Source organism: Semicossyphus pulcher, unplaced genomic scaffold (assembly GCF_022749685.1).
Source record: "Semicossyphus pulcher isolate SPU_LCO1_2020_fin unplaced genomic scaffold, fSemPul1.0.p SCAF_23, whole genome shotgun sequence".
Lineage (NCBI taxonomy): Eukaryota > Metazoa > Chordata > Actinopteri > Labriformes > Labridae > Semicossyphus > Semicossyphus pulcher.
Window position 1 is genome coordinate 12,753,420 of NW_027211697.1, and position 21,454 is coordinate 12,774,873.

General features: G+C 41.9%; 1 protein-coding gene across 3 annotated transcripts; it reads right to left on the minus strand.

Annotated features, from left to right (window-relative positions):
* Positions 1-75: 75 nt before the first annotated feature.
* rhot1a (ras homolog family member T1a) lies at positions 76-21,180 on the minus strand. Of its 3 annotated transcripts, XM_069674115.1 has the most exons (21): positions 20,804-21,180; positions 18,820-18,878; positions 17,967-18,048; positions 17,522-17,565; positions 17,387-17,440; positions 17,196-17,248; positions 15,516-15,624; positions 14,445-14,546; positions 13,483-13,581; positions 13,022-13,130; positions 12,768-12,888; positions 12,055-12,139; positions 11,807-11,952; positions 11,559-11,659; positions 11,263-11,393; positions 10,127-10,210; positions 9,859-9,981; positions 8,551-8,753; positions 7,537-7,659; positions 2,833-2,976; positions 76-1,230 (listed from the first exon to the last, which is right to left on the minus strand). In XM_069674115.1, exons 1-21 carry the CDS (start codon positions 20,838-20,840, stop codon positions 1,113-1,115), a joined length of 2,127 nt encoding a protein of 708 aa, XP_069530216.1. In that variant the 5' UTR covers positions 20,841-21,180; the 3' UTR covers positions 76-1,112. The 3 variants fall into 3 exon arrangements, with proteins under 3 accessions (XP_069530216.1, XP_069530214.1, XP_069530215.1); XM_069674113.1 differs by lacking the exon at positions 2,833-2,976; XM_069674114.1 differs by lacking the exons at positions 2,833-2,976; positions 7,537-7,659.
* Positions 21,181-21,454: the final 274 nt, after the last annotated feature.

Sequence of the window (21,454 nt, forward strand, 5' to 3'; positions counted from 1 at the left end):
GCTTCACAAAAACAGTTGCCTTCTCTTCACTCATTTCTCTTTTAAATGAGCACAAACACGACGACATCGGTGGGTGTAAATGTCATTTATTACAGATATTTAAAACCATTTTATTTTCCTTGTTCAATAGTCATTTCACCCACGCATACACGGCTGTGCCAGATCATACAGCTCTTTGTTGTAAATGCTGGAAAAGGAAAAATGAGAAGAAACACTTTCATAGTTTTAAGGTGGGAGAGGTGCGCTGAATGGCCGTCGTTAATAGCGTCATTTTTTTGCTCTATGGTGCCTCTAATGTCATAAAAATATAATATGAGGGACAAAAGCTCTATTTGAAAAGCAGAAAATTAAAAACAGAACGTTATGATACACCTCGAGGACAAGCTTTGATAACACTAAATACAAAAATACATGGAAATGTAAATCCCTCCATCTGTTTCATGCAGTGCACTCAAAACAGACAAAACACAAAGAAACGGGTTAATAAATTAACACACAAAATAAACAAGTGTCCATGACCTTTCTAGTGTTAGACGTATGAACCTCATGTAGGTGATGATTCTGGCTTGTGATGCTGTCTACGAGTCCAATCCTAAAACTCTTGAGGAATACATACATGATATATACTGCATATACACGTCTATGAACAGAATCGAGTCCCTTTGTGGTGCTTGTGTGTATGGCTGTCTCTCTGTGGTCTCCGTCTAATTAATAATACTGACCTGAGAAAATAAAAAACAAGGACTGGATCAGCTGAGAACATCCAGCGACTAGTAGTATCTGACCTGGACGAGGCTAGATCCCAGATCCCAGAATGTCAGCATTTACACTAATGGAGAAGTGAGATTTCAAACCTGCCCCTTTCTCCACAACATAAACAGAAAATCAAACCACTCTTCGTTTTTATGCATAAAAAATGTACCTAGGATTTGCTCATTTGTTTCTTGCCCGTGTTGCATTGTGGGAAGGGGATGAGGGGGAGTTGTAGGCCGAGGATAACGCCCTGGTTGGTATGCCAGTCTTGTGTTATTTGAGTCTTTCAGGTAGGAGAAGGAGGCAGAGTCACCAAGAGAGGGACCGGGGGGGGGAAGTTGCTGTCTCATGCTGTCTGATCACCGCTGTTTGAGAAGTGCTCTGTACATGGCGAAGCCCAGCACGGCACACACCGTGGCGCCGACGCTCGCTCTCAGCCAGAAGGTGGAGTTCTTCAGGTCCGCCTGAGCCATGTGCCTGCGAGAGGGAGAAAGACACAGAGAGCAGGTGAGGGGAAACATACAGAGGGCGCAGAATCCATTGTTACACCACAGTGGGATGACTTTCCAAATGACAAAACAAAGTCATGTGCTCTTTCTCCACTGCCAACTTCCTGATTCAAGACTGTAAATGTTGAATATCAGCGCCCTGGGATACGAGCTTGAAACAGGAACACATGCTTTCTCTTGACATTTGGTTTGGGGGGAAAGAGGACCAGAGTAAAGCAATCGTGTTGGGAAGAAAGCAGAGGTTGGAGTATAAGGAACAAAAAGCTCTGATTCTTACAGGGAGGCAGAAAAATACAACTAATGGTTATTAACATTTACGGTTAACTCCGCCCTACCAAACACAGGTGCAGCTGATCTGGCAAAAAGCACAAACGCCAGGGGACTATGCAGACTGCAGTAAAAGCAAGCAAAGACAAAAGGAAAAGAAAGAGACAGCAAAGTGTATGAAACGTATCCACCTATAAATCAAATCTTTTACCAGCAGCTGGTCGAGGCCTTTGTGGCGTACAGTTTAGCCAAGAACACACATAAAGATACAACAGCTCTAACATTTGCTTCTGGTGGAGATAATATGAGAAGATCGATAGAGTGATATCTGCTGGTTAAATATAAATAATGTGGAGAGTTAGCTTAGCTTAGCACAAAGACTCGAGACAGGAAGAACTTTGTATATGAGAATAAAGTGAATTCTTCTGTGCTTTTGCAAAATGCAAAAAAAACATCAAACTTTGACCCTCAGCCGTGGCCACACCCCTTGACGAAAACTCAAGCTTTTAATAACTTTTAATGTTCAATGTCTTGTCAATACGCTGACCACATTTGAAGAGCATCGGATGAAGTCCCTAGTAGGGGTTTGTTAAAGTATGGACCCTGTAAATCGCCTTATTTTGAAATTCTAACTAAAATAGATGACTTTCTGTTGGGTTTCAGGTATGGGTGCAAGAGGATTTTTTGTAACTCTTCACATGGTAAATATGCATACCAAATTTCATACATGTAGGTGAAAATAACCTCTATGAGGAGCCCTTTTTAAAATTTTCTAGGGGGTGCTATGGAGGCATTTTGCCAAACTCATGCCCGAGGCATATAAATTATAAAATGTTTTGCTAAAACAGCCTCCAAAAATGTTATTCTTTTGGACAAAAGAAGAAGAATACTTCCTTGCATTACAATAGGGTCACCCTCTGAGGAGTGGCAGGCCACCAGTGGAGCTTCAAAGAAGTTGAAGCCCCGATGAAGAAAAAGTCCAGCACACCGACCTGCTGCAAAATGGCAATTTGTTGTTTTACGCATAGTTTTTTGTGCATATTAAACAGAAAAGTTATTAGATGTTAAAATAAAGGTGTTGGTTGACAGCTTTTGGTCCCATTTGAAAGAGCCAGGGTAGCAGTTTTCCAACATTTCTAGTCTTATCTTCCAAAGTTCTTCTCCTTAAACTCTCCACCAGAAATGGAATAAGCGTCAATGTCAGGAGACTAAATAATAATCTCATCCCACACACGCACGCCCGTTCTTCCACATGTATTAAAACACAGCACCCTCCTCTCTATGGATGTCCTTCTGCCTTTACCTCTCAGGGGGAGTACGCTGCTCGGCAGAGGCCTCCATAAAGACGGACCGCTCCAGGTTGGAGACGGCTGAAACCTGCTGTGTCAGGCTGAAACCCTCCTCTGACAGCAGGCAGTCCCCCACAGCCTCCACCCAGCCCAGGAGCCTCCCACACACACACATACAAACACACAGCACCAGGTCACACAGTTACCTGGGTGTGTGCACACACTGATTGGTAGGTAAAGCTGGATGATGCAGAATAATATTAACCAGGGCTGCAAATAAAGAGCGTTTCATCAGCGATTCCACTTTCTTTATTAACCAATCATTGATTTAATCTCCCATGATCCCATCACAAGCTTTCAGAGCCTGAGGTGATGTCGTAATTTTGTCTGACCAACAGTGAAAACACCAAAGTATTTTGTTTGTCATCAACATGGAAAAGACTACACGAAAACCCGATATTTTCAATAAATGCTGTCCTAGTCTTTTACATTAAAATGCTGTGACTAACTTCCTTTTCCAGCTTTTGTACTACACTATATCTTTATGCTGTTTAACTTTTTAAAAATCCTAATGATTTATGTTTTTGATATTCAACCAGAACCATTGTGCTCCCAAGTTAAATATCATTGGGATTTCAGCTGAATGAAATTTACTTGATTCGGTGTCAAGAACACATTATGAATAATGTTTTTGTTCAGTTCCTACAACATCAGTTTAGTGCAAATCTTTAGTTTATATTCTATCTCTAGTTGTATTTTTGGTGCAACATTTGAGGAAAATGATTTTGATATTCAATTTCTTCCGTATCATCCAGCTCTACCTAACCCGAAGAAAAGAGAACTTCACTCAACACCAAAAACCATCAAAGCACAGCTCAACCATGTCTGCAAACCTGCTCAAATGTCACCGCAAACGTCAAACAATGCCACAAAAAAAGCCACAAATACAAAGTGTGCACACCACATGTCAGCCCGACTGGAAATGTTCACGAGTCAATTCAAGCTCGAACCTCGTTGTCACCAGGTAAAATAGATTACAAAAGGATATGATTATTCTCTGCTTTGACTGCGAGTTTCTTCAGAGACAAGTATTTGAAAAGGGGTGGGACAAAATATTGATACTGCAATATATCCTCGTTCTGATTTGTGTGATTCAATTATCGATGGCTGGTGCCAAATATTGATACTTTAATTTATTAAAATATGGTGCTCTAAACAGTAAAGAGATGTGCCAACCACTTTCAAATCCAAAGTCCTAAATTGTTTTGTTTTTTTATTGTTCTGTAAATTAAATTGAAAAACGTAAATTGTTTTATCTCTGACACTGACACCAAATTGCAGGGAATCAATATATTAACCCCTTCATCGCTGTTATCGTGATATAATCGTTATCGTGGGCCACGTATTGTGAATTACCCTGCGATTCCCACCACTATGTTTTTCCTGAATTTCCTGGGGATTAATAAAGTACTTCTGATTCTGAACCAACAAATGTTTGATATTTTTGATTGAAAATGACTTAAATGATTACTTAATTGATGAATGAATGAATCTCCTAATTGTTGCCGCTCACTCAAGTTTATCCTGATTGAGTTTTTTATTTTTAACTACTTTCTATAATGCTCTTACATGTTTTACAGACATTGCACTGCAGTTATATACGTGCCTTTTTTGATTAAGAATAACTTAAAGTTCAATGCGTGGGAATCGCAGGGTAACAATACGATATGTGGCCCCCGATAATATCACGATACAGCGATAATTGATATATCGCAGGACAATAATATCATGATACATCACGATATCTGATTAACTTCTTCTCAAAATCGCAAGGGAATTTGTTTAGAGCACCATATTGTAAATTACAATATCGATTTGGTGCCAGCCTATCAATAATGGTATTGCACGAGTCAGGACGAAGATATATTGCTGTATTGATATTTTGTCCCTCCCCTACTGATGAAAATTAAATACATTTAGGTTGATTTGATCCTAAAAGTGAATCCATAATTAGCACTTTGTAGGAGGACTTTGATTAAGCCGTCATACCACGTAAAATTAAAACAGCATAATCTGAACCAGTCAACCGCCCCACGTCTCAGAAAACACTGTGCATTCATGTCGGTGTGTCGGCCCCTTAAGCTGCCAGAGCTGGCTCATTAAAATGTCATGCTATTAATAGTGTCAACAACTCCAGGAGATTAAAAAGGCAGCAACACAAAGAGGTTAGTGCAGAGGCAACACTACAGCATGTAGCTCTGCCTGGGTCCAACAACGCCCAACAAGAAGTCTTGCATTTTTGTGCAAACAGACAAACTCATTTGCTAAATTAAAAAAACACAGACTCCAATATTTAACACCATAACCAGCCATTCAAACCCTGCATGTGCTTCAATAAACCTCCCAAATCTTCTCTGAACACCAAGCTCTCTTTACTGCAGAGGTGGATAGATCAGAAGGACCGAGGCATGCCTTTAGTTACACAGACAGGTAGAGAACAGGCGAGACATGCAACATGACAGCATGCAGATTAGCAGAGGGTGAAAACATGCAGGAGGAAGAGGAAGAGGGGCAGCCAAAAACACGAGTCTGAACACCTAAAGAGTGGAAAGAAAAACACAAAGACAGGAAATACAAGATGGGGGAAAAACAGGATGAAATGACACGGTGATCGGTGCAGAACAATACAATCAATTAAAACATCAAGGGAAACATATTGATCTTAAACATCTGCGGTTTCATTCATGAAGTCTCAACCTGCAGGAGAGCAGCAGTTTTTATCTTAGTACAAACGGATGTGTGCTTTTCAAAATAAAGCGTCTCCTGTAGGTGAAGACTTCAGGGTTAGGAATGTAAATAAAGACAAAACGACAAAACATCATTCATAGATCATCAATTATCAAAGAGTGCTAATTGATTAAGGTCGGTGAAGGACAGACATTAATATAAGGGAAAGATATTAAACACTTATTTGATCAAAACATGCAGACTTCAATGAGGTTTTCAGTTTGAATGAAGCACAAATCAAAGGAGAATAGTTGTTTGTGCAAGTTAAACGCTTGTTAGTCGAGATTTACGGCTTGCATATCCACTGCAGGGCAACACAAACTACTGAATTCAAAGCTTGAATCGTGATCCAGGTGATTCACTTTTACCAAACAATCCTAAGAGACAGCTTTAATTGCTTATGGCATTATTATAAGTTACATATCACAAATATAAACTTACGCAAGGCTAGTTAGAAAAGTCCTCTCTCTCATTTTACTACACGTCTGTGTAGTGTGTAGGAGTTAGTATTATGAGTAACGTTTGCACCGCACAAGCAAAATTAGATCATGCATTTTCCACACTTCATCCGACACACGGTCACCTTCCTGGCTAGCAGCCGGGGTGTTAGCTGGCACAGCAGGGTCACACTTCTCTTTGTCAAACTGAGCAGAGAGCGGGAGGGCTGGCTGGAGCTGCAGCAGAGACCAACACACCTCACATGACTGACGGGTTCGGACATGTTGATTCGGGTGTAGAGCAACATGTGCTGCTTTAAATAGACATTGTAATTTACAACAGAGAAAACAAAATCAAATTATAAGGGATGAGGTTCATTAGCCTTCAGCCTTTAACGATTACCTCACACTAATGCGTTTCTTTAAAGGGCCAGTCGCCGATTTTCAACCTCAGTCCTATCATGCTATAATGGGGAGCTAATGCCATTATGGTAGGAGCTATCCGCTTCTCCAATGGGCCCTGGAAAACCTCCGCCAGACTATGTAAAATGTGTCATCTGGCGGAGGCCAGGGAGCTCGCTAAACTACACTTCCTCAATCTAGGACGCCCGCCTCCGATGTCATGTCTCGTTCAAAATCGTCAGGTTTGAAATGTAGACTGCAGACCTGAAGATTCTCGTCGTATTTCAGATTCTGTACCGCTCTGTTGCCTGCAGCGAAAACGGTAGTATTTGACTCCAGCATCTCTCGCTGGGCCGTTCCTTTCAGAGGGAGGGGCGCAATGCATGCTGGGTGTTGTAGGAATGTAGAATGGGCGAAACCACGAGCTGTTTGTACAACTTTCTCCACAGCTATGGCGCCAATTTTAAATATTATTGCGTCTATCGATTACAGAGAACACCAGCTTTGACTGACAGTGGCTTTTTCCAGGAGCGAATTTCTCCTTTAAAGGCTAAAATACACAAGGACAGAAACTTGTCCTCCTTACTCACCTGTTTTTACATCCTTTATGATTTGATCTGGATTGTTTTGCAAGTTAGATTTAAGAACAAACAAAACACTAGAGACAATGACCTCGAGGACAGGAAGTTGATTGTTCTGTTAGAGAAGTATAAGACCCAATACCGCCGCTTGTAACCGATCACCACATTGCTGACGTACAGGTGAGCAGGACACTTAATCCCTGCAGGTGGCATACTGTATGCAGCAGCACAGCAGCAAGAGAAAGTTCCCATTAACATAAATCACTTGAACATGTAGACTTAAGTTGATCGTTAAAATGTAATCACAGTTTAGCTTCCCCTCTCCCTGCAGTGGATATGCAGCACAAATCTGACAGATGGAGCCGCTGAAGGAAAGCAGAGGAGCTGACACCATCACCAGAGTTAGAGAGCTTGGGTGAGGAAGGAGCCTCTCTGTGACCCCTCCCGGGGGAGACAGAGAGGAGGAAGGAGTCTATGTTATTACACACTAGAGCTTATTCTATGTATCAACCTGTTGTAAACGACCCTGCGGAGTTGGGCCTTAATATTGCGCAGCAGCTCCGACTTGAGGAGGTTCTGACACAGGCAATAGGTGCACCTGTTGCAGGCACACATGCAGCGGAGACGGGCGTGGCTGCGGAAAGACACACAAAAATGCGTGTGTTCACCACCATACATCAGACAACACACACAAAGGAGGAGGAGGAGGAGGTCAACACCAACCATTACGCTACATCAAAAGATAATACACACCTGAACTCTTTCCATTACATTTAACAACTCAAAGTAAACAAAAGTATTCACAATGAAACATCTACTATGAACTTTGAAGACGACATACAGGAGAGAAAAAACACAAAAAAAAGGAAGGAAACTGTCACGACAAACTACAAGGAAATCGGAGGATGGAAGAAAAACAATCAGTGGGATAATTGACTCTGAGGACTGGAACCTTTCTGTATCAGTTTGTATGATAGGAAGGTATCTGAAGACAAAACATCAAACCAGGAGGAACAAAAGAGCTCATCTGTTTGAGACTCAGGGCCAGATTCAAACAGAGATGTTAGTCTGTAGGCCAGTTAAAATGCCCTCAGATAAATGTAACTTAAGGTAGAACATAGAAAGACTTATTTTGAGCTACTCTCCTCATGGCCAGGTTTTTAATGGTGAAAATGAGTGATATCTGCCGACCAGTGGCACCAAAGGGCAGAGGGAAAAAAGCAAAACAAAGCACATCATTTGTGGTTTGCTACCTGACATGAAGAGTAAGTAAAGAGAAAGTAAAGACTCTTTAGTTATTGCAAAACCCTGTTGGAAATATAGAGCAGGTCGAGAACAGCGTCTAATTTCTGTCGCCGAATAAGATGATGTCATTGATTAATTTCTTCATGTTATAACCTTTGAAAACTACGGGCCAAATGTCACGGCCTGATACGAACATCCAGGAGAAAGTGGAGAAGGACTCACAGAAGATGGATTCACACAGGGTTAACTAAAGGAGACCACAGAGAGGTGCAGTACTCACGGATACATGGCCATGGTGGTGAGTCTAGTGTAGATGTCTTTGTTGAGTGCTTCGGTCGTGTTGCACGTGAACGGCTGAGGCGGGTGGAGCTTGTGCTTCCGGCAGAAGTCCTGCGGTGAGAGGCTGTAGTGCTGCCGTACTTCGTGCAGGTCCGACTTGGCGGCGATCACCACGCACGGCGTCTTGCTGTCGATGAAGTATTGCTGCCAAACACAGTTAAAAGTTAGACTCTGGGTGTATTTCATTACTATAACATGCCCTTGTTGACTTCCCCTCTGCACTTGCCAACATGTCGTCTATGTTCAAGTGCGTATTTCCATACATTTAACTCATTTGTCCTGTTTGTCCTCGTTACCCACAAAGTTTACATTTGAACGAATCATTAGCTGCCTGTGTTGGCTAAATTAATATTTCATATTCATGCTTTTAATATTAATGATTGTTTTCATATTTAAACAGATATGAAGAGGAGACAGAGGTCCTGATAAAGTAACAGAGTAGCTATAAGGTTCATGTTTACAGGGAAGAGCAATTTTTCAGGCCTTGGAGTGAGATTTATTTTAATGTATATTTAATTATTATAATTATTATGTAGGTCGTAGTGGAAGCCTTACATGCCTAAGCTTCTTCACCTTGTAAACAGATAGTCTTGCTGGAAAATGTCATCATTGCAGCAAATACCACCACAGATTCTTCTCTATATTTCTTTGTCTTATATTATCTGTACACACATCCAAAATGCATTACAAGACATCATAAAACCATAGCAATAATAATGCTGATCATGATAGTAGGTCTGCAATGTGCACACATGCAACAATAATAAAGCTGCTACTTTATTGCTGCTCGGTGCAAAACGAAAACTCGCCAGTTTCTAATTTTCCATCAGTAATCTACAGAAAAAGTCCGTCTGATATCACACTAGTGCAGCTCTTCTCCAGAGCACAGAGTGAACTGACCGCTGTGCTGCAGAGTCTGCGTGTCACCCGCCTGTAAACTGTAAACAAGCACACGACGCTGCCGCCGTCACACATCATGTCGGCAGGATGATTACGCGAGGTAGCTTAAGTGAGTGTATTCCCGTTATCGGCGGCACCTCGTCCTGGTGCTCAGTAACGTTGTGGCTACGTTCACGCAGCAGATATGCCGTGGAGTGTTTACTTTTAGCGGCTACACCTGCAGCACACACGGCGTGAGGTTGTGTGTGGACAGGAAGAGGAGATGGTGAGCTTTCATTTCAAGAAGTTACCGTCACCGGGCAGATCACGCTGATTAAACATGTATTTGAATATATATCATGAAACTTACCTTGTACACTTTGGCGCAGTATTCAAAAGAGCGTGGATTGTTGACGTCGTACACCAAGCAAACCACATCACAAGCTAGATCCGCCTCTGACAGGAAGTCAAAGTCTGGCATCACCTCGTGGAGCTTGTAGCCGTAGGGGGGGAGAGAGAGAGAGTGTGCAGATGGTGGGATTAACGTTTTGCAGAGTATTAATGCCGACACATTTCAGTGAAACGCACAGATTATGTAACAGTAATCCAAAAGCTGATGAGGGGAAAATGTTTCTCACCAGCAGGTACTTCTCCTGACCGTAAACATAGGTCGTGCTGATGGCATAGAGGGACTTGTGGTCTTCTCTCACCCGCCTCTGTCGCTGCAGGGAAAACAAACACACATGTTTATAAAGAGGTCACCTTGGACTCTTACTTGTTTCCTTTTCCCAACTCTAGAAGTTAACTTAATTACAAAGAGATAAAGTGCTGATTCGTGCACTTTGTTAATCTCCGTTGGTGTACTCAAAGGTTGATTGAGTTTAATTTGATTTAGTCTGAGCTGCACAGTTACGAGCAAAACAGGATTTTTAGAGCAAAGTTAGAAAAGGAGCATTTTCCCAAACATGGCCACCAACAAATACATTAAGTTATACATAAAAATCATATACAAACATTTTCTCCAAGTTCTGAAAACACAGTTGCACAATTATCCAAACAGAGCCATGTAATGATTCTGGTATATTTTGATCTTGGTTGTCCATCCACCCATCCACCCATCCATGTACCTATCTATCTATCCAAGTTTGCCGATTTGACCAGTTCACTTGAGACGTGATTCATAATGTTAAATGTTTCCCCATTGGAGGTAATCTCTCTGAAGCCAAAATCAGAGCTAACAAGCCTCGCTCAAAAAACCTAGCATGTGGCTGACCGCATCAGGTCAATGTGCTCTTTAGTGGGCAACACTGGAAGCGTGGCGTGTGCGTGACGGCTGCGGGGCGTGTTCATTTTCATTTGAAATGCATGAAAACAGATAAGAGTCTTAACAATGCTGGTGTGACACGTGCGTATCTCGTACGACTCATCCGCCAAAAAAGTAGAGAATAGGAGGCTCACCTATTATCATCTCTTCCTGTTGTAAAAGTCACGGGCATGGAGAGCAAAGTAGGTCAACACTTCAGTAAGCTTTTTCAAAGTAAAAGCCCGATGTGGAATTCTGACTCCCCTCGTTTGTACACAATGCTTTTATTTTGAAGTATTTCCTGGGCCGTTATTATTTTTTTAACTTTATTTGGCTCTGAAAGTTTCGTCACTCACTCGCTCAGTCAGTCAGTCACATACAGACACATGTGTAGGGCTGACCCCGGCGGTCAGCCAAAAACACAGACTTAAAAAGAGACTAAGATAAATTGCAGTTATGATTCCCACTGACCTGCAGGTCTTTGCCCAGGAAAGCTTGGAGGAAACCACTCTTCCCGCTTCCCCTGGAGCCCAAAACGTTGCAGCGAAAGACACTGCGCTGCGTCTGTTTCTTCTGCAGGTCGATGCGCTTGTTACGTGTCACTGAGAGAAAAGGGAATGCGTGTTTTTCTCAAGCAAAAATATTGTGAACAATGGCAACCTGCAATAAAATTCATGCATTTCCCTTTAAGCCATTTTAAAATATAGTAAACAAATGGATTATTTTCAGTCTACACAGTGCAGTTTAACTGAATGACCTTCCCTTACCTGTCATGGCAGCTGCTTGAGACTCCTGTTCATAGATGATGGAGTATCCCAGGTAACCTAAGTACTCCAAACTACGCTGAACATCTAAATATGTTGTTAACCTGCCGCAGAAAAGTGATGATGAGTTAGATCTAAAATTATCTGTGTACATTATATAATGATGTATGCGGTACAGTAGTGTGAATGTCCTGAGGTTGTATAAACCAGGACTGAGTCTGTGAATATTAATAGAAGTGTTCCACACTCACGTCCACTGGGAGAGGTATCCCTGGTATGTGATCCATCCCTGTTCGTTAGTGCACACTGTGTTGTTGACATCCGGACCCCACGGCATGTAGGGAAACACTTTGAACAAGTCCTTCACCTCGTCTGGCGACAGCGCACAATCTCTGTCCTGGATCGTGGCAAGCACACACATTCAGTGACGCACATTAAACAAAACACGGTGCACAGGATCTAATTGTGATATAAATAAAATGTCTTTCTATCCACTCACTTTATCATGTTTGTCAAAGACACTCTGGAGGAAGAGGTAAGCGTTGTGGTTGAGCTCTGTGGTGCAGTCAGGAGGGATCTTTATCCTGTGAAGGAGGGACAGAAACAATCATTTGACGTAAAGATCTGGAGCACTGACCTCGCAGCTAGTTGCAATTTTACTATTGAAAATAACAAAAAGAGACGCAAAGAGAGATAACCGGACCCATTCATGAGAGCATATTTTAGACTTCCGTCTTGAACAAGCAGGCATAAAAAAGGATTTTGTAAACGGTTTTATTCCACAACATTTCTGAGTTTCAAAGACTCAATCTGCAACTTTTACGATAATAAAGAAGTAGTTTGAGTCCTTTTGCATAAAGGACACTAAACACTTTCTTATTCTAACTTCTTAAATGTAATAAGTTGATCTCTTTCTCTTCAGGGTTTTGAGCGAATGTTCAAATCAACTAAGAAACGACTTTTCTGGGGGGGCTGGGAAAAAGCCTTCCAGGCATCTTTCACTCTCTTTTAACATTTAGACAAACCAGCAATTAACCAGAAAAATAACCTGCAAGTTATTCACTTTAGTAATGGTCAGTAGCAGCCCCGACAGATTTTATATCCAAAGTTTTCCAACGCTTTTAAACCTGTTTTGTTCATGTCAACTTGTAAACACTCTTCATCCTCACAGGACGTCTTACTCTTTATCCTGCAAATAAAATCAGCACTCACATGGGGAACAGGTACTCCTGTGTGAGCTCCAGGTCATCGTCGTAACCAAACCGCCTCAGCACAGTCCAGGTGGTCTCGTGTCGACCTCGCTGGATGAAGAGGGTGTGCAGGAACAGGAAGCCTGCAATAGATAGCCAGTGACAGGAGAACGGACGGGGTAAGTTAAAAGTGAATGGACTTAAAGACGAGCAGAAACGAGGGATTGTTGAGGGCACAAGAAGGAGGATAAATTATAAAGCGGGAGTATGTCTGACCTTTGAGTGAAAGTCCGTTGTCCTTGACTCCGTCCGTCATGTTCCTCCTGACCACATTTTTTACATCCTCTAAAGCCTGAGGCGCCAGGGGTGTATTAAAACACGTTCTCTGCAAACAAACATTGATGCATGCTTTGAGAACATTGCTGCAGTTTTTAAATCAGGTCCTGTTCATGTAAAAACCTGCTGTCCTAAACCAGCAGTGTGGCACGTATCCTCCACTACACAGGAGTTTCATTTTATCTCAATGAGAGAGTCCAGATCTGCTCAGTGTGTAGAAGAACACGCTGACGCAACAAAATCCCTCTGTAGCTCTGCAGCATTGCTTGAATGTGGACCAATTTTTGCAAGCCATTAGCTATAGTTTGCTAGCTTGCTGTATGTTAGTCAGACATGTAACATTGATCAGGTTCCCTAAGCTGATGCAGGTATAATATTTATTAGAAAGCAGGAAACATTACCTGGAAGAAGTTGAGCTCGTTGTCGTTAAGGATGCCGTCGTTGTCCAGGTCAGACACTTTAAAGATTCTAGTTAACGCCTTAATGCAAGAAGGTTTCAGCTGCAACACAAAGGAAGTGTAATCATTAAGGTGGCTTCATGTGCGTACACAGCACAGAAAGATTAACGTCAGCAGTAATCACTGTGGCACATCATGTTTTACGTAAGGTAATATGAGGTAAAGGGTTTCCGTGAGTCCAGTTGAGAAGTAGGTTTACTTAATGAATATTTTTTCCATAGTTTCGCTCGCTGGTAGGTGTAAAAGCTGCCCATGTGTAACAGTAAGGAAACTTCTGTTGGACTGAGAGAGAGCCTACAACTGTTTACTTACTGATAACTCTTTAGACAAACTATCTGTGTGTCCTTTTTAACTAACAACAACACTTGGCTCAAGAACGACACTGATAAACGCTTCCTGCTGGTCACTAGAGGGCCGTCTCTCTTGCTTCTAGTTAAAAGAGTGGTTGCAGAATAAACACTGATCACGAACCAATTCAGAGTCCTTCTTGTAACACTCTCAGTCTCAGTCTGTGCCTGCCTAATTTGAATGAATATTACTGGCAGCTTATTATGAAACTGAAAAAGAAACTGCACTTCAAAGGGGATCAGATCAGTGCATCCTTACTAACAAGCTGCATGCACAGAACCAGGCCCCTGTCTTTGACGACTGTGAAAGTGGCACCTGTTGTTTTCCTAAAACAAGTCAAATGGGGGGGCACTGTTAGAGCAGGTGCCTCACATACAGAGGCTGCACTCCTCGACACACTGATCGCAGGTTTGACTCCCAGCCTGCCGATCATTCGGTGCATGCCATCCCCCATTCGCTCCTCCTCACATTTACTGTCTCTCTTCTGCTGTCTTATATATAATAAAAGGCAAAAAGCCAAATGGCAGCTGTATCCACATCTAACATAAAGACCTCACCTCCTTCTCCTCTGGGCAGTACAGGGGTCCGGTCGGGTGGAGAACAGCCTTCTGGGCGTAGTAGAACAGCTCAGAGATGTTCTTAAGGTTTTTGGCAGAGCACTGAGGGAAAAAAAGAGGATGTATGTGTGAGTGAGAAATCCCCGAGCAAGTGTGCAAAAGTGTGTGGAAACATCAAACTCAGCTACACAGACTTAAACAGCTCACAGGTTGTTGTTTTTTTTATCATTTTAAATTCTATTAACTTAAGAAAACTAAAACAGCTTCTACCACAAGACAGTTTAGCCAACATGTTTTTACACATGTTGCTGTGCAGATCTGCAGACGATGTGCCAATGTGCCAATGTGTGGGAAACACTCATAAAACACAGGCAGAACCAAATTTGGGTGCACCTTTATTTGTTGTTTTTATTGCATTTTTCTACTCCTTACTTTACTGTTTATCTTATCAACATCGCTTCTCTTACCTAAGTAAAAGGTCTGAATACTTCTTTCACCGCTGACACACAGCGTTAAACAGAAATATAAGCAGCGTAAAGAATTGGGGCAACCGACCCCTGGGCCCACCAGCCAGCAGTTCAACATTAGTTCACATGTCTTTCATCCGAGTCCAACTCTCACCAGCTGACTGTGTATGTGCCGTCTCTCACGTCCGCCTCATCTCCCTCTTTTAACTTTGTAAACAATCCACCTGAGGAGGGCGCGACTGAGCCGTCTCACGGCACAGAGGGAAATTTGATTGAAGCAGTAAAGCAGAAGGAAAGGTTCCTGCATGACGGCTAAGCCTCTCAGCACACTCACACAGTCCATCAGTCAGCAGGAACGAGCTTGGAGCGGTGGGTTCAGTGATATAAATCTATTAATGACTCAGAGTGTAAGTGGAGTCAGGAGCTGGAGCGCAGCGCGCAGACAGCCTCGCTCTGACAGTCACTGCTGCGATCTGATTTTGCCTTTCACCTTTCATCGTGCTCAAGTGTTCATCAAAGCTTTCTTTGACACATGACAAAGTGAGCCCTTAAGACCGCCTGGTTTATTTATGCATGCATGCTTGTGTGTGTAGTGATGTGGTACCTCTACACAGGTCTCTATGTCCTGGTATTGATTCATGATTGGCAGGATGGTCTCCATGCTGCTGTGTTCCACCAGGTCGGACTTGTTCCCCACAAGGATCAACGGTACCCTGCAATAAAGCCAATGTGCATTATAGAGCTGGAACAAGTAGATAAAAACAGAAAATCAATTAGCAACTTTAGCCCCTTTTACACGGCCAGTTCAAGGCGGGATTATTACGCCTCCGATACGTTTCGTCTTCTATGTAAAACGCACGGAGGCTGAATGGTGGCGCGAAGTCGTTCCGCCTCTGAGCCATATCAGAGGTCGTAACAGAAGCCCTTTTTATGCTGCAGCTCGGCCTCAGCACCGCCGTCATGTAGTCTTTGCCATTTTACATTGGACTAAGCAAAACGTGTGCGAGGTATAAACAAACAGTGCGTGCTTCACCTACACACATGGCGCTGTTCCACCCCACCGGCTCCGCTGTTTACACTGATGGCGTTTCGCCTCTATTACTACCTCTGATGCCAGCACACAGGCGAACGATTTCGCCCCACCATTCAGCCTCCATGCGTTTCACATAGAAGACGAAATGTAACAGAGGCGTAATAATCCCGCCTTGAACTGGCCGTGTATAAGAGGCGAGAGGCGAAAAACACCTTCTGTGTGAACAGCGGAGTCAACACGGCAGAACAGCTACACTGGAGCAGCATTACACCGGTGTTGCTTGTTTCAATGTAAAATGGCGAAGGCTGCATGACGGACGAGTTGATTACGGCGCTGTGGCGGAGCCGCAGTGTAAAAAGGGCTTATGTTATGATGATAAATTCGTGTTTGAGCTACTTTTAAAGTGAAAAATGTTTGAATTTCTCTTGTTGCAGCCTTTACAGTTTGAGTATTTTGCTGGTTTTCTCAGTTTTATTTCTTTCTTTAACTGAATATCTTTAGATTTTGAACTCCAAGAGAGAGAAAGTTCTCCTTGTGATGGTATTGTTTTTCTCACAGAAGATTAGGACTGAGAAAGCAGTCTACCGAGGAGTACTCAGTTACAGACTCACTACATTATGTTCTCTAATCCCACAGATTAGCTTTAATCATCTTTAATCAGCAGTAAACACAATTTAATCTTAATGCAGCAAATAGAAATGATATTTATCCATCTAGTTTAAAGGAAGAACAATACTAATGACATATATATTGTAAACAGCGGGGCATGCAGGTCACTAAGTGTTAGCTTAACAATGTATTACCCTCTTTTAAATCACTCAAGCAGCTTAAACGTATCTCTAGCTCCCGATACTTCAGAACCTGCTAGCAACAAAAGGCTTCCTGATCCGCCGAGCCGCTGCTGAGAACAACTCAGAGCTGCATTTAAAAGTGATTGCTCATGCTGATCTCAGAAGATTAAAACAACCCAGAAGAATATGTGCACTTATTCCAGAAAGAAAATTATTTTTGTGGCCAGAAAAACAGCATTGTCAGCAAACCTTTTGGCTTGTATACCGCAAACAGTAGGAGTATAAATCAACCAATCAGAATTACAATCAGACAGCATGCTCTTTGGTGAGTGAGCCAAATATTCAAGTATGGCACATCTCAAGGAACAAGTGAAAGACAGCGGACACATTGCGCCTTTTCAGCTGACGTAAACTCCAGGAGAGACAGACACACTGAGCTATTAAAGTAACATGAACACACCTGCTATCCTTGTCCGTCCTGTCATTTATGAGGGGGATCCAGTGGCTTGTCACCTAGGGGAGTAACGCACAACGTCAAACGCTGCAGCCGAGCAAACGCAAGTTACAAACACAGATTCATTCTCTCAGGTTTAGCGGACATCGGCGGACGCAGCAACCTGCTTTCAATTCATGAAATACTGCCACGCTCACCTTTTCAATGGACTTCTTGTTGTTGACCGAGTAGACTATGCAGATAACGTTAGCCTGCGAAGACAAATATGAGCTTGTGACGTAAACAGGAAGTAAGTGGGGTACAGATGAGAGTAAAAATGAAGTCAAACCAACCTTTGATATTTCTTGGTACAGCTGCTCGTCGGACTGTTCAGCTTCTGAGGGAGTCAAAGAGGCGCATTGGAACAGTGTTTTACTTGTGATCAGGTCTTTCTTAATAATATGGAACAGGGATCATTAAGCATCACAGGGACGGGCCTCATACAGCGAATACTAGTCATTTAAAGTTGAGACGAAACAGGATAATCTGGCAGGAGATAACGTTGGCAGGAGGTTAATTTACACCCTTCATTTTTTGGTTTTAAGGACGAAGACATGATTGGATTTTTAAAGGATTTTTTTTGCATGTATCGTTACATACGTAGGTGCACAAAATGGGATCAGGGATGTGATCTAAAGAGTTAAAAATGCACTTTTATTTCATCCCAGTGTTGAGATTTTCCTCAAACACAACCATGAGATTATTCCTGTGCGTTTGTGCTGTAGGTGACTGTTTTACCTGAGTAGTCCACGATGTGTGTGGGAACCCTCTCTGGGGTGACATCAGCTGGGATGGTGATCTCCTCCGCCCGGAGGGGAACCTGGGAGGACAATGATACAATAGTCAGGCCTGAATAAACATCACACACTGCAAATGCTGTTTGCATGTTAACCAATGACTGTATATATAGATGGACGACGCGTCTCCATCTTCTCTCATTGTATGAAATTGAAGCCAAAATAGCCGCCTTGACAGGTGCTGTCACTTGGAGGCAGAGTTGCGCAGTAGAGATCAGCGGGTGGAGCCGCCGTAGCCACTTCCGCGAACCAAAACACACACTTAACTTACCATAAAAAATAGCAAATGACTGTAGTGATTGTTTTAGTTACGTCTCCTCTCGCCGATCATCCTCTACTCTGGATTTGTCAACAGAGCTGTCAATCATAATTTTTACAGCATCAAATAACTAATTAAAAGTAAGCTTGTCAGAAAAATGAACACTTGGACATAAATCAGCATGATAAGAAATAATTATAATGACAGAAACCATGTTTAAGAAAAATGTACTTGACATGTATTTTGATTTTATAGTTTGACTCATGTCCCATCTGTTAACATGGAGGAGGCGGGCTTTATGAGCTATACTGCAGCCAGTCAGCAGGGGGCGATAGAGAGGGTTTGGCTTCACTTTTAGGGAGCTGTCACGTTGTCCATCTTTTTATACAGTCTGTGATTTTAACCATCAAGATTCTGGCAACTCCATAAACAGTGAGCCATATGTAGTATTGACTGTCCAACCACAATACATAGGATGAGGATGAGTGTGCAATCTTAGCAGCATCCTTGATGATGAATGTCTTCTGATACATACCTCATCAGGAAACTCCTCGCTGACCAGAGACATTATCAGCGAGGTCTTCCCCACCTTGGCTGTAGAGAAAAGGAAAAGCTACTTAAATTACATGCTTCACTTGTTCACAATGAACCATTAACATGTGACCTCTCTATCTTTTATAAGTGAGCAGTCTGAGTAATGTATTAAGTGACAGGGAACAGATAAGAGCAGCTGAAGAGAGATGAGAGCTGCAGCAGAGTGCTACGATTCTCAAACGAGCGTTCAACAAATTCAAGCACAGATGAAGACAAACAAACAGATTAGTCTATCAACAAAAGAGTAATAAAACCCAAATGTTGTGATAAACCAATAATTGTTTAAGTCATTTAACATGCAGGCACGCCAAATATTCTGTTGGCATCTTATAAAATGTGTTTTATCTGTTTCATATTGTTTTTAACCAAATATGTATGGCTTTCGGACAAAACCTGTGATCCTTATACGTCTTAGTGTAATTTCATCCTGATTAATCGATAATGAAAATGTTATTTGCTGCACATCTGAAACTTCCATGTTTTGCAGGCTCTCTGTGCGACCCCACAAACGCAACTCTAATGAAGTTCACAACACTGAAGTTGGCACGTAGCATTTTGGCTGCATGTCTCTCCGGAACAGTCGTTACCAACTCTCCTAATGTGGCAATGTAGGCCATCCTGCATAGTCACAACTGAAATATAAATAGTACCAACAACACATAAGCTTTGAAGAGAACAAATAGACTAGGTCAAACAAAGTAAAGGGCGGATGGGACCTGTTGACTTTTGTCTTAAACCTGCCCTCACTATAGGGTCCTGGAAAAGGTCAATTGATCTTGAAATTACCAACTATTTACCGGTGACTCTGCTCAGTATGAAGCACATCTCTGTGCCAACTAGAGCTGCAATTACAAGTCAATCAAAAGGAAATTTAACTTAACTTTGAATATTTGGATAATATAGTAATCTTTTTAGTCCTTATTAATCAAAAATGTGAAATATTCTCTGCTTCAAGTCTCTCAATTTGCTGCTAACCTTTATCTATTTTAGAATTAAACTGCTTATTTGGGAGGTTTTGGACTGTTTGTGGGACTAAATTAGTGATCCAAAGACACCACCTAAGAATTTAGAAAAACATAATAAGGAGATATTATAATTTTTTCCCAATATTTCCTGACATTTTCAAGGCCAAACAATCATCAAGAAAACACTAGAAAGATTCATCAATAATCAAAAGTTTTCCGCTGTAGTCCCAATAAAGGTTTTATCAAATACTTTAAAATAAAATTAACTTTGCGGTTACCGCGGTAAGTAGAACATTTCAAGTTTATTATTGTGGTCGGTCTAACCAATTGCATAACAACAGGCCTACAATAGATGCCACCTTGATAATGCTTATTATATTTAGCGTTCTGGGACCAATCTAAATATTTATACCTAAGGGATTTGTTATGTTACATACCAGGGATGCGCGATATTATCGGCACGTTATCTGTATCTAAATCGGCAATCTGCAAAAAGGGTTGGAAAATATTGGCATATAGGATGTAGGCAAAAATCCAATATCGTGCATCCCTATTATTCAAACTACAGATTATGTCCTCGGGTTATGTGTGGTTATAAGAAGTAGTATATTGAGTTTAAGGAAGTATATTGAGGTTTTTTTGGGTACCAACATTTTCAAACCTTTTCTCCCACTTTAAGGAAGGAGCCTTCACATTTATGTTCCCACACGGGAACTCATTTTCCGATTATTCCGACTACACGTGAATGCAGGGTAATTGACTTAAAACGCCAAACAGAACTAAAACAGTCACTATGATTGGGTCTTTTGCACTGTGGAGTAACCCAACTTACCACTTACTGCACACACAATCACACTGAATTGCATCTGCTAACTTAGCTGTAGCATCCAGCTCCCGTCACTAGCATTTTAGCTAACACAGCATTCAACTGCCAGGGGGTAAAAGACATTCGCTACTTACGTTCCCCGACAAGTAGTATCCTCACGTCTTTCCTCATGTTTACGCTTGCTTCCCTCTACAGAAAGGACTGTCTTTATTTTTTCATTGAGTCCTCTTGATGCCGTCCTCCTCCGGCAGTTTACCTAACGTCAGGCCTGCGCAGTGAAGTCGCTGTCAAACTCTCCGCGCCTTTGTAGGACAAAACGGACGGACAGATTTCTGAGCTTCTTCGGGTTTTCTACGCGTTTCTTTTAAACTTGCGATTTATCAGCTCATCGGAGACGAAGTTTAAAAAGTTGTTTGTGGCACGTTTTATTGTAATTTCATTTATATCACAGTCTTTTCGGCGGTTGCATAGCATTTCGCAGAGCCTGTTTCATGAGCATGTCCGACCTCAAGTACCCGGCAACTACAGGAAGCAGTACAGGACAAACTTCATATGAAATTTGAAAAGCGCGTGACTCTGCCCTCTAGCGCGAAAGCGAGGTACTGCAGCCATTTCACGGCACCTCCCCAGTAAATGATCAAAACTGTTGCTTTTAATAAAAAATGTGAAAGTTTAAACAAAAGATTCATAATAGGATAAATCTTATCTGTGACATTGGTGGAATTTAATTCTGAAAATATATAAAGTTATTCACTTTTGGTATTCATGTGTAATCATGTGCTATG